Here is a 23,499-nt window from a genome sequence, read left to right on the forward strand (position 1 = left end):
AGTTACAAATGCTAAAATCATCAAACCTCAGGGCAGAAATCTTCTTCCATATCCCCCTGAGGAAAATAGTATGCACCGGTACCATTTAAAATAAAAAAACTTCTTTATTGAAGAAACTAAAACTAACACCTCACTTTACCATGTCTTCCTAGTATAACACAGGTAAAGAGAATGACTGGGGGTGGAGGGGAAGGGGATGGGCTATATATAAACAGCTCTTATGTGGTGCTCTTTGCCACTTCCTGTTAGCAGGAGGTTAATATCCCACAAGTAAGGATGAAATCCATGGACTCGTCATATCTTTGTAAAAGAAAACTAATTATAAATTATACAATCCATAAAACAAAAATAAAAATTACCTAAAGAACATACAATGTTAGAAAAATATTGGGTTTCATGTCCCTAAATTTTGAGCAAAGAAATTACAATATTAATCAATGAGACCTGCAGATTCAAAATGCTTAGATAATATAATAGGGGTTTTGCGAGAACTTCAGATGCATCATGAGAACCTCCTTGTGCAACACACTTTGAAACTATCAAGCTTACTATAAATAAAATTTGTAAAAGATACACAAAAACAGTATAATCCTATACAGAAACATTCAAAGCACAATCAGTATTTGTAAAATCCCAATCACACTGCTGTATTCAAAACGTAAATACATTAAAGCACAAAATAGAATGTGCAAAACTTAAAGGGACTCTAAACATGTAATTACATTTTCTTCAGTGTTTCACTTGATTAAAATATCAGCAGTCTGAACTATCTAAAACAGATGAACAACTTGTTTGCTGCAATTTCATGCAGTGCTATATTACTTTGCATGGAAGGTTTTGGTCATGTTTTCTATTTGAATAATAACTGAAATAGAATGTTCTTATTTTATAGTAGCCAACCTGTAACATCTTTAATACCTAAAGTATAACCGATTCATTTCCTTGTTGTGTTTCACATAACCTTAGTGGCATCTTGTTTGATCTATTTGTAGCCTATTGGAGCCCTTCTTCTTGAACACTGTAAAGTGACAAAGGAAGAGGAGAAAGGATTTTCTATACGTGAGTATTGAGGCGACTAGAGTCAGAGCAAAGTGTATTAAATGGACCTTGTACTATTTTCTGTCATGTATATGAGCAGCAGTAAAAGGGAATGATACTAAATAAAGTCTCTGTCTAAAATTGAATGCTTTAAAATATGTTGTTTTTTTAAAAATGTTATAAAAAAAAGAGAGAAACCCCCCCCCCCCCCCAGAAAACATTTATTTTGCTAAAAGTGGCGGCGCTGTGTCACCTCCAGGGAACCAAGCTGCCCACGTCCTCTGAGTCAACCTTGTTGCTTTCACCTCTAAAATAAGAGCTCACACTAGTGTAACAGATTTCAGATAATGTGGTAGGCGCACAAACTGGTTATACTCACAAGATTGCAGTTAAAATAAGCCTCTTATTAAAATCATCACAAAGGTGTCTTCAGGTTTTATTTAAAATACAGCTCGGACAGATCTGATTGTGGATGCAAAGAACCCCCAAACTTTTTATTTAGTCTTTTTCATTAACAGGATATGAAATCCCCCAAAAATATGTTGTGATTCAAAACATGCAAGTTTAAAATGTTTCCAATTTACTTCTATTATCAAATTTGCTTTGTTACCGTGGTATTCTCTGGTAAAGGGACAGTCTAGTCAAAATAAAACTTTCATCTTTTAGATAGAGAATGCAATTTTAAACGGCTTTCCAAATTACTTTTATCAAATTTACTTTGTCTGCTTATTCTTTGTTGAAAGCTAAACCTAGGGAGGCTCATGTGCTAATTTCTAAATCCTTGAAGGCCACCTCTTATCTCAGCGCATTTGGTCATGTGTGCCATATATTTAACATTATGCTTATACCTGTGGAGTTACCTAGGAGTCGGCACTGATTAGCTAAATGCAAGTCTGTCAAAAGAACTTAAATAAGGGGGCAGTCTGCAGAGGCTTAGATACAAGGTAATCACAGAGGTAAAAAGTATATTAATATAACAGTGCTGCCAACTAGTGCTTTTGTAAATGGATTACATTCTTACAAAACTACTGCCATATAGTGCACTAGACACATACACGCTTCTAAGCTTACATCCCTGCTTTTCAACAACAAAAGATAACAAGAGAATGACAAAAATGTGATAAGTAAATTAGAACGTTGTTTAAAATCCCATGCTCTGTCTGAAACAAAGTAAAATGTTGGCCTTCGTGTCCCTTTAAAAGAGTCTCACGCATTCTTGTCTGTGTGCTCCTTTGTAGTTTCCTTGCCAGCATTTAGCCTCTGTCACAAGAATCTGGGGGAGCTTCTGCATCCATCTGCCCATTCCTAGCTCTCTGATAACTGCATCTAAGGGATTATTACAAAATCCTCCTCCAACACCAGAAGGCAGGAGGGAGGGCGAATGAATTGTACTCATTTCAAGCAACAGCCAATATCAGTATTAGTGATACTGAGCTACAAATAGGAAACAGACGTGTGTATGTATGTTAAACAATATTCAAGGTTACAAAACTTGAAAAGGTCATTGAGAAATTCTTGATAATGAGAGAAAAAAATCAGTTATTTTCAGTGTTAACACATTTTTCTTGTCTGGAGGTCACAGCTGTATTCAGAAGGAATCTGTCAGTTGTCACATTTTTAGCTCTGTTTAAAGGGACATTAAACTGCCTGACACCACTTCCATAGAATGGTAATTGCTCATCATACCATTGTTTTTTTTTTTCCTCTTGTGCCTGTAGCTTTTACAGAGCCATTCTCTCATTTTAACCTTTTGCAGGTACTGGTAGGTGACGCTTCATATTGCATTTTGTAGGTTGTGTTTGTGCACTAGCCCTGGGAATGGTGAGGCCAGATGCCTGAATCATCCTAAAATCATCTTCCATGGCAACTGCAGATTAGGACCTCTTTCTCACTGTGCTAGCATTAGCATATTTAGGTTACATTTTCAAGTTTCGGTAACAATTTTGTGACAAAATTTAAAATCTCTTGGTAGGGAAAGTATGAATGATAAAGGCAATCGGCAGGAAATTTAAATTTTACAAAAAAAGTGCATAGTCTGAAAATTACCAGGAGCAAGGAGACTGTATCTGAAGTGTTTTCTTTAAACTAGATTTTCTTTTAAAGGGGCAATAAACTGCTGGACACTTAAACATAATAGTTACTACTCAACGTGCTATATTGTTTCCTCCTGTGCCTGCAGCTCTACTAATTTATTTTAGACCAAAAATGTTAATGTTCCGTGACTGCATAAAACATTTTTTTAAGGCATAGCCTTGCCCACCAATGAAATAGCGGGCATTTTCCTCATCAGCCAATGGGCAGTATGTCTGTGTACTGTTTTATCTAATTAGTTATTCATTTCACCAATACAAAGAAATAATTAGGGGACTAACAACTCTATTTACATTTTGAAAATGAGTTGTGTATTACAGCAACTTAACCTGAATAGTGACTAAAGCAAGATGTATGTGTGAATAGAAAACATTGTACCTCTCACTAAATATGAGCTTACCAGGATCTTGTGCCTCATCTATTATGAACAAAGACATAGATTTTGTATCTGCATTAGCTCATTGTTCACTATGAATTAGAAAGTCCACAACAGAGAGTACAAATATGGACAGACTATGTTTCAGCTACATGCCCTTAATCATGTCCCATACGCTATGGATTTCAAGTTTTTAAGTGGTGCTGCTGTTGTGGACTTTCTAGTTTGTCTGGAGTTTGTGCAGTGACCCCACAGCTTTGCACGCTTCCGAAATTATAATTTTGCTGGAGACTTTGCGATTTTTAATATGAATTAGGGCAAGGGTCTGCAACCTATGGCACTAGTGTCACACACTGCTTATAATGGCTTTCAGGCAGGGTGACAGCAAGGTCCAGTGCTGTCCTCTACAATCGCCCTGCAAAGGCCCTACATGCGGTGCTTGAGAAACAACAGACCACAGGTAGGGGAAACCAAAGCAGATGGCCCAGGGGAAATGTAAGCGGCTGACAGAAGGCTTCAGGGACAATGATTTGAGGTCTTTTTTCTTTCGTGATTCAGATAGAGCATGACATTTTAAGCAACTCTCTAATTTACTTCTATTATCAAATTTTCTTTATTCTCTTGGTATCTTTATTTGAATTGCAAGAATGTAAGTTTAGATGCTGGCCCATTTTTGGTGAACAACCTGGGTTGTCCTTGCTGATTGGTGGATAAATTCATCCACCAATAAAAAAGTGCTGTCCAGAGGACTGAACCAAGAAAAAAAAGCTTAGATGCATTCTTTTTCAAATAAAGATAGCAAATTACGAAGAAAAATTGATAATAGGAGTAAATTTGAAAGTTGCTTAAAATTGCATGCTCTATCTGAATCACAAAAGAAAAAATATGGGTTCAGTGTCCGTTTAAAGGACCAGTAAACCTTGAAAATAAGGTTATATAATTCTGCATATAGTGCAGAATTCTATAACATTATATTAGTTCTAGCTTTATGTAACATAATATTGCCGGTGAAATTTTTATTAAGAGGGTTTTTCAGAACCGTCCTCTGTGCTCTACTGAGCGGGTCTGGGTTTCCCTTTGAGCGCATCTGGGCAGCTGTCTAGTCACAGCCCGACTCAATCGTGCCATTACACTCAATGCAGCTCGCTCCCGCTATCAGACAGAGAAGGAGCGAGCTGCATTAAGTGTAATGGCGCGATCAAGCTAGGCTGTGACTAGACAGCTGCCCAGATGCGCTCAGAGGGAAAACCAGACCCGCTCAATAGAGCACAGAGGGCGGGTCTGAAAACCCCCCTTTTTTAATAAAAATTTCACCGGCAATATTGTTAAATAAAGCTAGCACTAATATAATGTTATATAATTCTGCACTATGTGCAGAATTATATAACATTATTTTCTAGGTTTACTGCCCCTTTAAGTATTCTTTATTTATTATCAAACTTGCTTTATAAAAGCAAGTCTGGCACACCAGGTCAATGTTACACTCAAACTTCTGTCAACCCCAGAAGTAGTTAACATTGGTATACAATAGAGCTGCAATAACTAATCGATGAAAATCGATTATGAAAATAGTTCTCAACGAATCTCATAATCGATTAGTTGGTTTTGCAATTAGTTGGTTTGCACAGCACCAGCTGCTTCACTCCGACAAATTTCTGCACATGGTATTGTGTTTTATGGTTATGTCCTTAGCCTAAAGGATGTCTACAGACGTTTACTTACTACTCCTGGCTTATGTACAACCCAGAAATAATAGGAGTCATCATTCATCATTTGGATTGTTTATATTACAATTCAGGTGATTTGGGACTATACTTTGCATGATATAGTGCTGGGCTTGTTATTTATTTACACTTAGCCCTAGATTGATGGGATTGGTTATTTGAATTGATGAGTACTATTATCTGTTGGCACAATTATTAGCGGATTACTATTTTAAGAGCGGACTAGATATTTTTTCCCTAACCTTATAGCTGGTTATTTACCATTGCATATAGAGATTAAAGATATTTTTATGTTAGAATGAAGTCAAGGCTTACTTTGTTAAGAGGTCACTTGCATTGGTGGAGAGTTAACAAAGGTAGATATCCCACCTTGGCGAAATTGGCAGAACCTTATATGCATCTCAAGCACCTCAACACCATCTGAGCGCCTCTTCTCTGCTGCAGGCAAAATAGCTTGGATTTTATTTTAAATATATATTTTTTTTATATCAGATTCATCAAAAAAATAATCGGCCGATTAATTGATTATAAAAATAATCGTTAGTTGCAGCCCTAGTATATAATATATTTCTTGGCACTGTAGAAATATATTTATACACAGATTGCAAAGAAAATAAACAATACTTTACATAAAACAACCAAACTGCAGCATCTAGCTGCAGTAATGTTTGCTTGGATCACAAGATCCACAGTGCACCAGGGTGGAACTAAGCCATAAATTTACCAAACAAGAAATAATTGGTTGTACATCTGGTTTAATAGTTTAAATAATAATGCTCAAATGCATCTGCATGATTTGCTGTTAAGTTCACTTGGGGTGGATGCCAGAGAATCGGCGGGGCACCTTACATGAAAACCTCCCCCCCCCACCCCAGGCAAAAACAAAATTGTGTAGATGGGGGAATTACATTATATCGGGCTTTACCCCGCATGGGTAATGTCAGGTTTACCTGGGTAATCCTAGTATTACCCAGATTTCTGACATTATATATGTGTGTATGTATGTATGTATATATATATATATATATATATATATATATATATATATATATATATATATATATATATATATATATATATATATATATATATATAATGTATTATTGTTTTATTTTGTTTTGGGGTTTTTTTCAAATGAGCTTTATTAACCATTGTAATTCCAATCAGACAATAGTTAAAACACAACAAAGTGTGTGTACAATGAGCCATATCAAACGAAGAGAAGAAGGGTTAAACACAGTTTTAGACATGAACTGGTGCAATTATAAAATTCTTTAACACAGAGCATTTTACTATTAAATTGTTTAGAGACAGTAAACCATTAAACATGTTTACCCTATAATTATGTAGAATGTGCACATTCAGTTAATACAATGAGACCCACCACCTTGTGAAAATAAAGATTTATGTATATTTATGACCTAAAAAGACCTCTGTCATTGGCAAACCCCCCCCAAAGGTTATTCTTTAATCACAATGTGCTCAATCACAGCTTTTAGATGAATGTAATGTACTCCCGCATGGGATAAACTGTCCTTTTAAACATGATGGGAGAATAAAGGTTCATTAATCAAACCTCTACATCATCTGAAGGGTTTTAGAGCACCAGCCCTACCTAGATATTCTTATTGGGTTTTTCCCCACAGATTTTGTAGACGAGCCAGATCGGAAGTACGTGTTTCAGTGCACCAGTCGGGAGCAGTGTGATGAGTGGGTGGAAGCTCTGACTAATGCCAGGTATTATTCTGCACACTACAGTTTATGCCATTTAGTGGCAAAAGGTAAAACCTTAATTATGCCGCTGTTCTTTACCTCTGTTTTTAACCTTTTTTTTTTTTTTGTATGCTCTATTTATAACAGGATATTAAATACCTTGTTATTTTTATCTCAACTGAGGAATTTGTAATTCTCAGAGCTTGCAAAGCATCATGCAGACTTCTCAAAGCTAACCCTGCTACATGTCTTTCCTTATTTGGCTTTAGCAGATAACCTCTTAAACAATGCGCTTTATACTAACATGATTGTAGCTAGTCTTGTTGTCTGCAGACTGAAGCTCAGATTGGCTCCTCCAAATAAGGCAAATGGTAGGTGGAGTTTGGCTGTTAAGCAATTGCAATAAAAAATGTTTAATTCGTTTTAAAAATGTTTAGATTAGGCTGATGTGTTATTTAAAGGGCTATTAAACCCAAAAATGTTATTTCATGATTCAGATAGAGAATACAATTTTAAACAACTTTCTAATTTACTTCTATTATCTAATTTGCTGCAATCTTTAGATATCCTTTGTTAAAGAAATAGCAATGCACATTGGTGAGCCAATCACATGAGGCATCTATGTGCAACCACCAATCAGAAGCTACTGGGCCTATCTAGATATGCTTTTCAGGAAAGAATATAAAAATATTTAAGTAAATTAGACAATAGAAGTAAATTAGTAATTTAAAATGGTATTCCCTATCTGAATCATGAAAGAAAAAATGTGGGTTTAATGTCCCTTTAAGTCGCTACCAATGCCATTAGATTTTCCAGAGAAATGCTATCTTAAATATTAATTGAATAAAGAATTTTGTATTTCAGCTATGAGTTCATGAGGAAAAACCTTATCTTCTATCGAAATGAGATCCTTAAGATGACAGGAAAGGTGAGAAAGAAGCTTATCCTTATTCATATTTATATTACTTCCTATATTTAATCTCTGAACCTCACCCACTGTTACTGTTGCCTTCAGGACCCATTGGCGCAATATGGAATCTCTGAAGGTTTTCGTTTCCAGCTTGAACCCCCAGCCTTTTAAATTGGGAGCTTATTATGAAGTTCTCTAACGCCGGACCCAAATTGATGCGTAGCATTCTCTAGGCGTGATCCAATGATACTGTTTAATTTGACATGATGGGTCACTATCCAGGTCTGGCCAGCTGTCTACTGATGTTTCTGCTCACCATTTCATTCTCACTCCACACAGAGTACTGTCCCGGGATGTACCATTTCCTATGGAAATTGGACCAAATACAACATTCTTGTGCCCTAAAATAAGTTACTTCAAACCATTGTACATGATAGGAGCGTTATTATTTGTGCTGTAAAAAAATGCATTAATTACTTTTCTATCATGAGTCATTCCTATAAAGAATGGCAATTACTGCATAAATGTTCCACCAGCCCATTTAAAATAATGTGAAATGTGCATTTTGCTGTTATTCAGATAACAGATAAGCACCCAGGTCTTATCATTATGTTTGCTGTACTCTTAGGCATTAACATATTTGCATTTCTATAATAAAATGAAGGATAAGTGGAACAGATAATGCAATTTCTACTACTTACACAACCTTGCTTGAATGTCTTTAATTTTTATTCTTAAAAATGTTTTTAAGTCTTAACTATTTTTATTTAAATATTAAAATTGGATAACTAACAACCAGGGTAGATACTGCACTGGTATTATTATTTTAAATGCTGCTAGGATATGTAAAGGAGGTGTGGAGAGCATTGCAAATGTTTTAAAAAAAAAGCTAATGTCTTTGTAGTAATGGCTTCCTTGTTTAAAGGATACAGTTATGTTCCCAAAACAAGCTTTTGTGTACAAAACCAAATTATGTAAACATTCTTTTCGTGAACTTTATAAAATAAAGTCCATATTAAAAAGCAGAGGTTTTGCCTGTGTTTGAAATAAGTTATTGTCTGTGCTTTTATGCACTGGAAAAGTACAATATTCCTAAAAAGAGGTTGTGCTTCAATTTCATGCTTCTTTAAGCAATACAGGATATTTTAATTTCTTTTGAAATGTATAACAAACTAAAAAATATATATGCTCAGCACTATTTTCCTTCCTAAGATAGGGAGAGTCCATGGTTTCATTCCTTACTGTTGGGAAATACAACACCTGGCCACCAGGAGGAGGCAAAAACACCCCAGCCAAAGGCTTAAATATCCCTCCCACTTCCTCACTACCCCAGTAATTCTTTGCCTTTCATCATGTTGGGAGGTGGCAGAGAAGTGTCAGAAGATTCGATTCGGAGAGTCCTGAGAAAGGGTATCTGCCCTTCGAGATAGGACTGGAGTTTTAATTAGTCATGTCAACCTCTCAGTGAGACTATTGATGAAAGTTAGAATGTGGAGATACAGGGAAAGTTTTTCTGCGAAACCATCCAGACTACTGCTAACAGCTCCTAAGCAATCAGTGTTGACGAGTTTCACTGCTTGCTTTCTCTCCCTCAAGTCCATGTCAGGAGAGCTGCTATAAGACTGTCACACTTGAGAGACTGTGTTCTGTTCCATAGCATAGATCCTGGAGGTAAGATAGTTTCAATTTTTACACATAAAACGCTATAACAGGGTCACAGTGTGGCTCCTTTTATACCTTGATAGGATCCAGAGTTAATATCCTCTGAAGGGGGTTTATTGAACAGTTGGGGTTAATTAATTAGTGTATTAATTATTTACATGCTGCTTTGTGTGATTTTTTTTTCCTAGGCTGAGAGACTGTGATTTTGGCTGGAACAAACCGGTTTTACTTTCGTTTTTTAAAGTGTTGCACAGCTCCTATTACTTGCTGTACTTGTAATAAGAAGGAAAGTAGTGTCTTGCACTCCATGTGAACGGGTGTGGTCTATGTTAATTTCCTCTATTCCAGCTGAGACTTGAACTGGAGGAGAGCGTTTCCTCTGTTAACTGTCTGGGTCTAGGAGGTGGTGAGTGCCCCAGCCATTGGGAGTAGAAATGTGCAGTTTTCTATAATAAAAAAAACGTTTTTTATTTGTGTCCTTCTGCGGGTTATAAACTGAGCTATGGAGGACTCTGACATGTTAGAAGGTACTCCTTCTGTACTAAATCATACCTGTTTATATTGTGAGGAAGCTGTGGTTTTCCCACCCACTCAATTATGTTTCACATGCTTTAACACTGTTATAAAGTCTAAGAAGGGAGACAAGCCTGCTAAGGCTCTTAGTCCCTCTGAGCCGTCTACCTCTCAGGACTCGGCGTCCCGTGAGATTACGACCCTTGCCTTTTTCCTGTGGACTTTGCTGCACAGTTACAAACGGAGGTGTCTGCTGCCCTCAGTGCATTACCTCGCTCTAACAAACGCAAGAGAAAGGTTAAACATAGCTCTCCTAACCTGGAGTCATCTAAATATTTATCGGATTTAGCTATTATGTCCCAGTTATCTGATTGAGTTAACCTCTGTAGCTTCAGAGGGTGAACTTTCTGGGTCGTAGTCCTTAGCGTCTAAGCCTCCTGCTGCGGAGGAACCGTCATTTAGATTTAAAATTGAGCACTTGCGTTTTTTATTAAGGGAGGTTCTGTCTACGTTAGAGGTTCCAGAGGCCACGCTGCCTATGATACCTAAGTTAGACAGAGTTTACGAAGACAGGAAAGTTCCTTTTATTTTTCCTGTGCCGGTTAAGATTGCGAACATTATTAACAACGAATGGGAAAGAATTGGTTCTTCCTTTTTCCCCTTGTCTACCTTTAAAAGGTTGTTCCCAGTCCCGGACTCTCTACTGGATTTGTGGGGCTACATCTCTACGCTTGCTAAACGTACTACTATACCTCTTGAGGATAGTTCTTCGTTCAGAGAGCCGATGGATAACAAAATGGAAACTTTTCTGTTTCAACCGGCGGTTGCAGTTACCGCGGTTGCTGGAGCGGCTACCTACTGGTGCCACTCTTCGTCGGAACTCATTGAGGTGGAGTCTCCCCTCGAGGATATTCAAGGCAGAATTAAATCTCGGAGAATTGCTAATTATTTTATCTGTGATGCAAACATGCAAATTATTTGCCTAAATGCAAAGGCCTCTGGCTTTGCCGTCCAGGCCCGCCGGGCTCTCTGGTTGAAGTCTTGGTCTGCGGTTATGACTTCTAAGTCTAGACTCCTTTCTCTTCCCTTCAAGGAAAAGATTTTATTTAAGTCTCATCCGCCAAGGGGCAGATTCCTTCTCTCGAATCGGTCTACCAGACTAGAAAAGAGGGATGCCTTTCTAGGGTGCGTTTGGGATCTATCCTCCTTAGGAGTTGTCGTCCCGGTGCCTAACAAAGAAAGAGGTTTGGGGTTTTATTGAAACCTTTTCATGGTCCCAAAGGAAGAGGGAACTTTCCGCCCAATTCTGGACCTAAAGTGCTTCAACAAATTTCTCAGTGTCCCTTCCTTCAAAATGGAGACGATAAGGTCCATCCTTCCTTTAATTCAGAAAGGCCAGTTTATGACCACTATAGATCTGAAGGACGCTTACCTTCATGTTCCAATCCACAGGGAACACTTTCAGTTCCTGAAGTTTGCATTCCTGGACCAGCTCTTCCAGTTCATTTCCCTTCTGTTTGGCCTAGCTACTGCTCCAAGAATCTTTACAAAGGTTCTGGGGGCTCTTCTAGCTGTTGCCAGAACTCAGGGTATTGCAGTAGCCCCATACTTGGACGATATTTTGGTGCGAGCACCATCCTTTCGTCTTGCAGAAGAATTCTCGGAGTCCCTTCTCAGTCTTCTTCGATCACATGGATGGAAGATAAACTTGGAAAAAAGTTCTCTTATCCCAAGTACCAGGGTGGAATTCCTGGGTACTATAATAGACTTCAAATCCATGATGATATTTCTAACAGACCAGAGATGTTGCAAGCTAACTTCGGCATGTCTTGCCCTCCGGACCTCCTTAAGTCCAGCTATGGCTAAGTGTATGGAGGTGATTGGTCTCATGGTGTCCTGCATGGACATCATTCCTTTTGCCAGGTTCCGTCTCAGACCTTTACAACTGTGCATGCTGAGGCAATGGAACGGCAATTATTTAGATCTGTCTCAACAGATTGTATTAGACAGCCGGTCGAGAGAATCGCCCTCTTGGTGGCTCTGTCCAGATCATCTGTCCTGAGGGACAAGGCTATCCTGGGAGATTGTGACTGCGGACGCAAGCCTATCCGGATGGGGAGCTGTTTGGGGTGCCAGGAAGCCACAGGGGTTGTGGACTCAGGAGGAGTCCTCCCTCCCGATCAATATTTTGGAACTACGGGCAATCTTCAAAGCCTTGAAGGCTTGGCCACTTCTGGGTTTGTCCCAGTTTATCAGATTCCAATCAGATAATATAACCTCGGTGGCTTACATCAACCATCAAGGGGGAACGAGAAGTTCCTTGACGATGAAGGAAGTATCTCAGATTCTGGAGTGGGTGGAGGCCCACAGCTGTTCGCTGTCAGCGATCTACATTCTGGATGTGGACAACTGGGAGGTAGATTTTCTCAGCAGACAATCCTTCCATTCAGGGGAATGGTCTCTCCATTCTGAGGTGTTAGTAGAGATATGCAGCAAGTGGGGGACGCCAGAGATAGATCTCATGGCGTCCCGTCTCAATACCAAGCTACCCAGGTGCGGGTCGAGGGATCCCCAAGCGGATCTAATAGATGCACTAGCAGTGCCCTGGAGGTTCAAACTCCTATCTTTTTCCTTTATTACAACTTCTTCCTCGAGAGGTGGCCTGCATCAAGCGGGTATCAGTACAGGGAGTGCAGAATTATTAGGCAAATGAGTATTTTGACCACATCATCCTCTTTATGCATGTTGTCTTACTCCAAGCTGTATAGGCTCGAAAGCCTACTACCAATTAAGCATATTAGGTGATGTGCATCTCTGTAATGAGAAGGGGTGTGGTCTAATGACATCAACACCCTATATCAGGTGTGCATAATTATTAGGCAACTTCCTTTCCTTTGGCAAAATGGGTCAAAAGAAGGACTTGACAGGCTCAGAAAAGTCAAAAATAGTGAGATATCTTGCAGAGGGATGCAGCACTCTTAAAATTGCAAAGCTTCTGAAGCGTGATCATCGAACAATCAAGCGTTTCATTCAAAATAGTCAACAGGGTCGCAAGAAGCGTGTGGAAAAACCAAGGCGCAAAATAACTGCCCATGAACTGAGAAAAACCAAGCGTGCAGCTGCCAAGATGCCACTTGCCACCAGTTTGGCCATATTTCAGAGCTGCAACATCACTGGAGTGCCCAAAAGCACAAGGTGTGCAATACTCAGAGACATGGCCAAGGTAAGAAAGGCTGAAAGACGACCACCACTGAACAAGACACACAAGCTGAAACGTCAAGACTGGGCCAAGAAATATCTCAAGACTGATTTTTCTAAGGTTTTATGGACTGATGAAATGAGAGTGAGTCTTGATGGGCCAGATGGATGGGCCCGTGGATGGATTGGTAAAGGGCAGAGAGCTCCAGTCCGACTCAGACGCCAGCAAGGTGGAGGTGGAGTACTGGTTTGGGCTGGTATCATCAAAGATGAGCTTGTGGGGCCTTTTCGGGTTGAGGATGGAGTCAAGCTCAACTCCCAGTCCTACTGCCAGTTTCTGGAAGACACCTTCTTCAAGCAGTGGTACAGGAAGAAGTCTGCATCCTTCAAGAAAAACATGATTTTCATGCAGGACAATGCTCCATCACAAGCGTCCAAGTACTCCACAGCGTGGCTGGCAAGAAAGGGTATAAAAGAAGAAAATCTAATGACATGGCCTCCTTGTTCACCTGATCTGAACCCCATTGAGAACCTGTGGTCCATCATCAAATGTGAGATTTACAAGGAGGGAAAACAGTACACCTCTCTGAACAGTGTCTGGGAGGCTGTGGTTGCTGCTGCACGCAATGTTGATGGTGAACAGATCAAAACACTGACAGAATCCATGGATGGCAGGCTTTTGAGTGTTCTTGCAAAGAAAGGTGGCTATATTGGTCACTGATTTGTTTTTGTTTTGTTTTTGAATGTCAGAAATGTATATTTGTGAATGTTGAGATGTTATATTGGTTTCACTGGTAAAAATAAATAATTGAAATGGGTATATATTTGTTTTTTGTTAAGTTGCCTAATAATTATGCACAGTAATAGTCACCTGCACACACAGATATCCCCCTAAAATAGCTATAACTAAAAACAAACTAAAAACTACTTCCAAAACTATTCAGCTTTGATATTAATGAGTTTTTTTGGGTTCATTGAGAACATGGTTGTTGTTCAATAATAAAATTAATCCTCAAAAATACAATTTGCCTAATAATTCTGCACTCCCTGTAATCCCGATTGCTCCATCGTGGCCGTAAAGGAGGTGGTTTGTGGATCTAGTGGGGATGTCCTCAACTCTTCCGTGGAAGTTACCTTGTCGCAGATTCTCTGAGGCTGACTGCATTTAGATTGAACGTTTAGTCTTAGCCAAGAGATGTTTTTCTTCCTAAGGTTGTGTCAGATCGCAACATCAATCAGGAGATTGTGGTTCCTTCTTTGTGTCCTAATCCCTCTTCAGCGAAGGAACGCTTCACAATTTGGATGTAGTTTGCGCCTCTAAGTTCTATCTTCAGGCTACTAAGGAGTTTAGACAATCTTCCTCTTTGTTGTCTATTTGGGGAAGCATAAGGGGCAGAAGGCTACTTTGACTTCCCTATTTTTTTGGTTAAGGAGTGTCATCTGCTTAGCTTACGAGACGGCAGGACATCGTCGTCCTGAGAGTATAACGGCTCATTCCACTAGAGCAGTGGCTTCATCTTGGGCCTTTAAGAACGAGGCCTCTTTGGATCAGATTTGTAAGGCAGCTACCTGGTCCTCCTAACATACCTTTTCAAAATTTTACAAGTTTGATGTTTTTGCTTTGACTAAAGCAGCTTTCGGGAGAAACGTTTTGCAGGCTGTGGTGCCCTCAGAATAGGGGGGTCCTCTTCCTTTTTGTTCCCTCCCGTTATTCATTCAGTGTCCTCTGGAGCTTGAGTATAGTTTTCCCAACAGTAAGGAATGAAGCCGTGGACTCTCCTTATCTTAGTAAGGAAAACATAATTTATGCTTACCAGATAAATTCCTTTTCTTCCAGATAGGAAGAGTCCACGACCCCCACCCAATTTTTATTGTCCATGGGTAGTCACCTATTTTTTTTATTCTTCTGGCACCATTTATACCTTAATGTTTCTCCTACTTTCCCTTGTTCCCTCGGCAGAATGACTGGGGTAGTGAGGAAGTGGGAGGGATATTTAAGCCTTTGGCTGTGGTGTCTTTGCCTCCTCCTGGTGGCCAGGTGTTGTATTTCCCAACAGTAAGGAATGAAATTTATCTTGTAAGCATAAATTATGTTTTTATACTATTTTTGCATAAAAACAGTATACTATGAAATTGGTTTTCCTTAATGGGATTACGATGACTTGTAATATTTGCTGTAGAGTTTAAAAATATGGGAATTTGCTCCTTTAGCTATATGTTTGTATACAATATAGCCATTTCTGCTAATTGTAACCACAACCCAATCTTATTGGCTGAATTTACAGAGAGAGCAATGGCTTATCTCTCTATATTTACACAAAATCCTTCTTATCTTATCCCTTAATATACAGTGAGACTAAGGGCCTGATAACAACTTTGCCAGGCCAGACATGAAAAATCACAAGGCCACTCAAGTTATCTCCAATTTAAAGTAATGGAGGTCACTGGAAAGGAAACATCACTAGGGAGGGTGAAGATAGCAGGGGTGCACTTTAAAAATTAAAGGGACATGCCACCCACATTTTTTCTTTTAAGATTTAGAAAGAGAATGCAATTTTAAACATCTTTCTAATTTACTTATATTATCTAATTTTTTTTATTCTCTTGATATTCTTTGATGAAAAGCATATCTAGATATGCTCACTAGCTGCTGATTGGTTGCTGCACATAGAAGCATCATGTGATTGGCTCACCATGTGCATTGCTTTTTCTTCAAATAAGGATATTTAAAAAATGAAGCAAAATAAATTATGGAAGTAAATTGTAATGTTGTTTAAATTTCTATTCTCTATCTGAATCATGAAAGTAAGATTTTGGTTTTAGTGGCCCTTTAAGTACTTCTGTCAATACAAATCAGATTACTTTAAGGATATAGTACTGTACAATTATCTCCATTTTGTATACATGTGTTTTGCTATTTGTGTCAAAATATACAGAGAGAATAACTAATTGTGTAGCCAGGGATGAGGAATCTTGGCATGCCTGATTTTTCAGAACTACATTACCATTTAAGCACTATGGGAAATATAGTTATGAAACATCTGGAGGGCCAAGGTTCCCTATCTAGACAAGTCAGAAGGCTTGTTTTCTCACAGAACACCTGTGGATACATTGCATCCAGTGCAACAAAGGATTCTGGGTAAGACATGCAAATAAGGTTCATAATGACTTACTTTTTTACTTCAGTCTGCTTTTAGGCAGACTGTCAAAATATTCAAAACACCTATCCTATCTCGCCACTTTTCAAGAAAAAAAACAGCAGGACTGCAGGGGGAAAAGGTTTAGCAAATACACAGGTGTTCCCCTGTGGGGGAAATTTCTGCCACACCTATGGAACACCCCTGTTCAGCCCACTAGTAGAGGCAGGGAAACTCATTTTACTACAAAGAAAACAATATGCTTTGAATTTGGTATTATAAATATTAGTTCCACAGCCTTTTTTGCAGGTGTAGTGTACTTTTGTTATGATTTCTACTGTGTCTTAAAAATATTTTTTGTGTAATTTTATTATGATTTTTATAAAAACATAATTTATGTAAGAGTCTACGAGCTGTTACGTATGGGATACACATTTCTACCAGGTGGAGGCAAAGTTTCCAAAACCTCAAAAGCCTATAACCCCCACCTCACACATACCTCAGTTTAACGAAAAGCCAAGTGGTGAACTGTTTAAAAGGAGTAAAAGCCAATAATGAGGAGCAGGAAAAAAATAGGTGCTTTAAACAAAAAGTTAACCCCAAATGGGTGGGCTTTGTGGATTATCATGAAAAATATTTATCAGGTAAATTCTTACATTAATTATGGTTTCTTTCATATAGGTGGCAAAAAGTTCATGAGGTGTTACGTATGGGATATAATACCCAAGATGTGGAAGTCCACGAGTAACAAGAAAGGGGGGAATAAAATAATAAAAGTTTTTTTTTTTGCTGAGAAATTAAATCCAAAACCCAAAATAATGTCTTTAATGACAAAAAAACCTCAAAATAAAGACGTAATTAACTGTGACAACTGCCTGAAGGACCTTTTTACCAAAAGCTGCCTCTGACGAGGCAAACACATCAAAATGGTAAGATTTAATTAAAGGGACACTGAACCCAAATGTTTTCTTCCGTGATTCAGATAGAGCATGACATTTTAAGCAACTTTCTAATTTACTCCTATTATCAAATTTTATTCATTCTCTTGGTATCTTTATTTTAAATGCAAGAATGTAAGTTTAGATGTCGGCCCATTTTTGGTGAACAACCTGGGTTGTCCTTGCTGATTGGTGGATAAATTCATCGACCAATAAAAAAAGTGCTATCCAGAGTTCTGAACCCAAAAAAAAAGCTTAGATGCCTTCTTTTTCAAATAAAGATAGCAAGAGAACAAAGAAAAATTGATAATAGGAGTAAATGAGAAAGTTGCTTAAAATTGCATGATCTATCTGAATCACAAAAGAAAACATTTGGGTTCAGTGTCCCTTTAAGGTATGCAAAGAGGACCAAGTGGCCGCTTTGCAAATTTGATCAACTGAAGCCTCCATCTTGAAAGCCCAAGATATGGCAACCGATCTAGTAGAGTGAGCTGTAATTCTCTGAGGCGGAGACTGACTCGCCTCCAACTAAGCTTTGTGAATCAAACGTTTCAACCAAGAGGCTAAAGAAATAAGAGGCCTTCTGTCCTTTCTTAGGACCAGAAAAAAAAAAAAAAACAAACAGACTAGAAGTCTGTCTGAAAGCCTTAGTAGCATCAACATAATATTTCAATGCTCTAACAACATCCAAGGAATGCAAGGATTTTTCAGTAGCATTCTTTGGATTAGGACACAAGGAGGGAATGATAATTTGTCTATTAATGTTGTGAGAGTTAAACTTTAAGTAAAAATTTAAAAGTAGTGCACAAAACAACTTTATCTTGATGGAAAATCAGATAAGGAGACTTGCAAGAGAGCAAACAATTCAGAAACTTCTAGCAGAAGTGATAGCCAAAAGAAACAACACTTTCCAAGAAAGCAGTTTAATGTCCAATTTTATGCTTAGGCTCAAAGGGAGGAGTCTGTAAAACGTTTAATACTAGGTTAAGACTCCCAAGGAGGAGAAATAGGCCTAATAACAGGTTTAATCTGCAACTTTTTTATGAAACAATACAGAAAGGGCATAGATTTGGCCTTACAAAGAACTGGCAGATAAACCTTTGTCTAAACCATTATGTAGAAATTGTAGAATCCTAGGAATTCTAAAAGAATGCCAGGAATAAACATGGGAAGTACACCATGAAATGTTTTCCCAAGTTTGTGATAGATCTTTCTAGAAACAGGCCTACGTGCCTATATCAGTGTTAATCACAGAGTCAGACAATCCTCTATGACTGAAAACTAAGCATTTAATTTCCACGTCATTACGTTTAGAGACTTTAGATCTGGATGGAAAAAGGGATCTTGAGACAGAAGGTCTGGTCTTACAGGAAGAGGTCACAGCAGGCAACTGGACATTCGTACCAGATCTGCATACCAAATCCTGTGAGGCTGAGCTATCAGGTTTACAAATTATTTTGGAAATCACTCTGGGAAGCAGGACTAGAGGGGGGTTAAATAAGCAGACTGGTAAGACCAGGGAACAGCTAGAGCATCCAACACCTCTGACTGCGGATCCCTGGACCTCACAAGGTACCTGGGAAGTTTGTTAATCAAACGAGGCGCCAGATCTATTTTTGGTAGGCCCCAAAGTTCTACAATCAGAACACATCTTGGTGGAGAGACCACTCTCTTGTATGTAGGGACTAACGACTGAGGTAATCTGCCTCCCAGTTGTCTTCACCGGGGATGTGAATCGAAGAAATGAGACAGGAATTGGTTTCTGCTCAAGAAAGGATTTGAGATACCTCTATTATGTCTAGGGAACTTTGAGTTCCCCCTTGATGATTGACATAAGCTACTGCTGTAATATTGTCTGTCTGAAAACGTAGATAAGGCTCCCTTTTCAATAGAGGCCAAGCCTGAAGAGAGCACAGAGTTCCAAAATATTGATTGGTCACCTCGCCTCCCAAGGTTTCCAATCCCAGTTTGCTGTCAGGGTCCCCCAGACAGCTCCCCAACCTGAAAGACTTGCATCTGTGGTGATCACAGACCAGGTAGGACGAGCAAAAGAAGCCCCCTGAATAAAAGACTGGTGATTTAGCCACCAAGTCAGAGATAGGTGCGTGTTAGGATCTAAGAATATCTGTTGGCATATCTAAGTATAATCTTTGCACCATTGGCGCAGCATACAAAGCTGAAGAGGTCTCATATGAAACCAAGCAAAATAAATGGCGTCCGGGGCTGCAATCATGAGGCCTAGCACTTCCATACAGTGAGCCACTGGAGGGAATAAGAGAGACTGAAGTTTAAGAAAAGCTGAAATCTATTTTATGTGTCTCTTCTCTGTCAGGGAAAGTGTCATGGGCTCTGAATTTATCTGAAAGTCTAAAAAGGGGACCTTTCTCTGGAGAATCAAGGAACTAATGTAAATTGATCCTCCAACCATGTCTTTGAAGAAATATAGGGTGCAGTGGTGACTGTAGTTTAAACAAAAAAATCTACCTGACTTAATAGCCAGGGCGGGCCGTGGACTGGATACACCACAAGAGAAAGTAATTTATCAGGTAAGCATAAATTCTGTTTTCTCTTGTAAGGTGTATCCAGTCCACGGATTCATCCTTCACTTGTGGGATACCAATACCAAAGCTTTAGGACACGGATGAAGGGAGGGAAAAAGACAGGTACCTTAAACGGAAGGCACCACTGGTTGTAAAACCTTTCTCCCAAAAATATCCTCCGAAGAAGCAAAAGTATCGAATTTGGAAAATTTGGAAAAAGTATGCAGCGAAGATCAAGTTGCTGCCTTACAAATCTGTTCAACAGAAGCCTCATTTTTAAAAGCCCATGTGGAAGCCACTGCTCTGGTAGAATGAGCAGTAATTGTTTCAGGAGGCTGCTGGCCAGCAGTCTCATAGGCCAAACGGATGATGCTTTTCAGCAAAAAGGAGAGAGAGGTAGCGGTCGCCTTTTGACCTCTCCTCTTACCAGAATAGATAACAAACAAGGAAGTTGTTAGTCTGAAATCCTTAGTTGCTTGTAAATAGAACTTTAAAGCACAAACCACATCAAGATTGTGTAACAGACGTTCCTTCTTTGACGAAGGATTAGGACACAGAGTAGGAACAACAATTTCCTGGTTAATATTCTTATGATTCTTATTAGACACAACCTTAGGAAGAAAACCAGGTTTGGTACGCAAAACTACCTTATCTGCATGGAACACCAAGTAAGGTGAGTCACATTGTAAATGAGATAACTCTGAAACTCTTTGCGCAGAAGAGATAGCTACCAAAAACAAAACTTTCCAAGATAAAAGCTTAATATCTATGGAATGTAAAGGTTCAAACGGAACCCCTTGCAGAACTGAAAGAACTAAATTCAGACTCCATGGCGGAGCCACAGGTCTATAAACAGGCTTGATTCTGACTAAAGCCTGAGTAAACGCTTGAACGTCTGGTACCTCCGCCAGACGTTTGTGTAAAAGAATAGACAAAGCAGATATCTGTCCCTTTAAGGAACTAGCTGACAATCCTTTCTCCAATCCATCTTGGAGAAAAGACAATATCCTGGGAATCCTATTCTTACTCCATGAGTAGCCCTTGGATTCACACCAACAAAGATATTTTCTCCAAATCTTATGGTAGATTTTCCTGGTGAGAGGCTTTCTAGCCTGAATCAGGGTATCGATAACCGTCTCAGAGAAACCACGCTTAGATAGAATTAGGCGTTCAATCTCCAAGCAGTCAGACGCAGAGAAATTAGATTTGGATGTTTGAAAGGACCTTGACGTAGAAGGTCCTGCTTCATTGGCAGAGTCCATGGTGAAACGGATGACATGTCCACTAGGTCTGCATACCAAGTCCTGCGTGGCCACGCAGGTGCTATTAGAATCACTGACGCCCTCTCCTGCTTGATTCTGGCAGCCAGACAAGGAAGGAGAGGAAATGGTGGAAACACATAGGCCAGATTGAAGAACCAAGGCGCTGCTAGAGCATCTATCAACACCGCCTGGGGATCCCAGGACCTGGACCCGTAAAAAGGAAGTTTGGCATTCTGCCGGTCGCCATCAGATCCAACTCTGGAGTGCCCCATAGCTGAGTCAGCTGGGCAAATACCTCCGGGTGGAGTTCCCACTCCCCCGGATGGAAAGTCTGACGACTTAGAAAATCCGCTTCCCAGTTGTCTACTCCTGGGATGTGAATTGCTGAGAGGTGGCAAGAGTGATCCTCCGCCCACCTGATTATTTTGGTTACTTCCATTATTCTACGGTAGTCATATATTGACCCTCCTGGATCATTGGTAAGATTTTCCGAATGGTCTCCATCTTGAATGATGGGACCCTGAGGAATTTGTTTAGAATTTTGAGATCCAGGATTGGTCTGAAAGTTCATTCTTTTTTGGGAACCACAAACAGGTTTGAGTAAAACCCCAGCCCTTGTTCCGCAATTGGAACTGGGTGGATCACTCCCAGTGTATGTAGGTCTTCTACACAGCGTAAGAACGCCTCTTTCTTTGTCGTGTCTGTAGACAGACGGGAAATATGGAACCTTCCCCTTGGAGGGGAGTCCTTGAATTCTAGAAGATATCCCTGGGATACAATCTCTAAGGCCCAGGGATCGTGTACGTCTCTTGCCCAGGCCTGAGCGAAGAGAGAGAGTCTGCCCCCTACTAGATCCGGTCCCGGATCGGGGGCTACCCCTTCATGCTGTCTTGGGGGCAGCTGCAGGCTTCTTGGCCTGTTTATCCTTGTTCCAGCCCTGGTAAGGTTTCCAGGCTGCCCTGGGTTGTGAAGTGTTACCCTCTTGCTTCGCAGCAGGGGAGGATGAAGCGAGACCGCTCCTGAAATTTCGAAAGGAGCGAAAATTTTGTTTGTTCTTTGTCTTAAAGGATTTGTCCTGAGGGAGAGCATGGCCTTTTCCCCCAGTGATTTCTGAGATAATCTCTTTCAATTCAGGCCCGAAAAGGGTCTTTCCTTTGAAAGGGATGTTCAGCCGTTTGGATTTTGACGACACGTCGGCCGACCAAGACTTGAGCCATAGCGCCCTGCGGGCCAGAATGGCAAAACCTGAATTCTTTGCTGCTAACTTAGCTAGTTGGAAAGCGGCATCTGTGATAAAAGAATTAGCCATCTTAAGAGCCTTAATTCTGTTCATAATATCCTCATATGTGGTCTCCGTCTGGAGCGCATCTTCCAGCGCCTCGACCAGAAAGCAGCTGCAGTAGTTACAGGAACAATGCACGCTATAGGTTGGAGAAGAAAACCTTGGTGAACAAAAATTTTCTTAAACAGACCCTCTAATTTTTTATCCATAGGGTCTTTAAAAGCACAACTGTACTCAATTGGTATGGTTGTGCGTTTAGCAAGTGAAGAAACAGCCCCCTCCACCTTAGGGACCGTCTGCCACGAGTCCCGCGTGGTGTCAGATATGGGGAACATTTTCTTAAAAACAGGAGGGGGAACAAACGGAATACCTGGTTTATCCCACTCCCTAGTTACTATATCCGCAATCCTCTTAGGGACCGGGAACACATCAGTGTTAACAGGAACTTCTAGGTACTTGTCCATTTTACACAATTTCTCTGGGACCACCAAAGGGTCACAGTCATCCAGAGTAACTAATACCTCCCTGAGTAATAAGCGGAGGTGTTCTAGTTTAAATTTAAAGGCCACAGTATCTGAGTCTGTCTGAGGAGCAACCTTTCCCGAATCGGAAACTTCTCCCTCAGACAGCACATCCCTCGCCCCCATTTCAGAGCGTTGTGAGTGTATATCGGATACGGCTACTAAAGCGTCAGAATGTTCATAATCTGTTCTTAAAACAGAGCTATCACGCTTTGCAGGTAACACGGGCAGCTTAGATAAAAATACTGAGAGGGTATTATCCATAACTGCCGCCAAATCTTGTAAGGTAAAAGAGTTAGAAGTGCTAGGCGTCGCTTGAGCGGGCGTAACTGGTTGTGACACTTGGGGAGAGGTCAACGGGCTAACCTCATTACCTTCTGTCTGAGAATCATCTTGGGCCACATTTTTAAGTGCAACAATATGATCTTTAAAATGTATAGACATATCAGTACACGTGGGACACATTTTGAGAGGGGGTTCCACCATGGCTTCTAAACACATTGAACAAGGATTTTCCTTGGTGACAGACATGTTTAACAGACTAATAGTAAGACAAACAGGCTTAGAAATCACATTCATCAAGAAAAACACACT

General features: G+C 39.8%; 1 protein-coding gene across 1 annotated transcript in view; it reads left to right on the forward strand.

Annotated features, from left to right (window-relative positions):
* The window catches only part of PLEKHJ1 (pleckstrin homology domain containing J1), a 37,929-nt gene extending 29,052 nt beyond the window's left edge, over positions 1-8,877 (forward strand). The window contains exons 4-7 of the mRNA XM_053703076.1: positions 993-1,059; positions 6,876-6,966; positions 7,807-7,870; positions 7,958-8,877. Coding sequence (XP_053559051.1) covers positions 993-1,059; positions 6,876-6,966; positions 7,807-7,870; positions 7,958-8,023 — 288 coding nt within the window. The 3' untranslated portion in view covers positions 8,024-8,877. The remainder of the gene's footprint in view (positions 1-992; positions 1,060-6,875; positions 6,967-7,806; positions 7,871-7,957) is intronic.
* Positions 8,878-23,499: the final 14,622 nt, after the last annotated feature.

Source organism: Bombina bombina, chromosome 2 (genome assembly GCF_027579735.1).
Source record: "Bombina bombina isolate aBomBom1 chromosome 2, aBomBom1.pri, whole genome shotgun sequence".
NCBI lineage: Eukaryota > Metazoa > Chordata > Amphibia > Anura > Bombinatoridae > Bombina > Bombina bombina.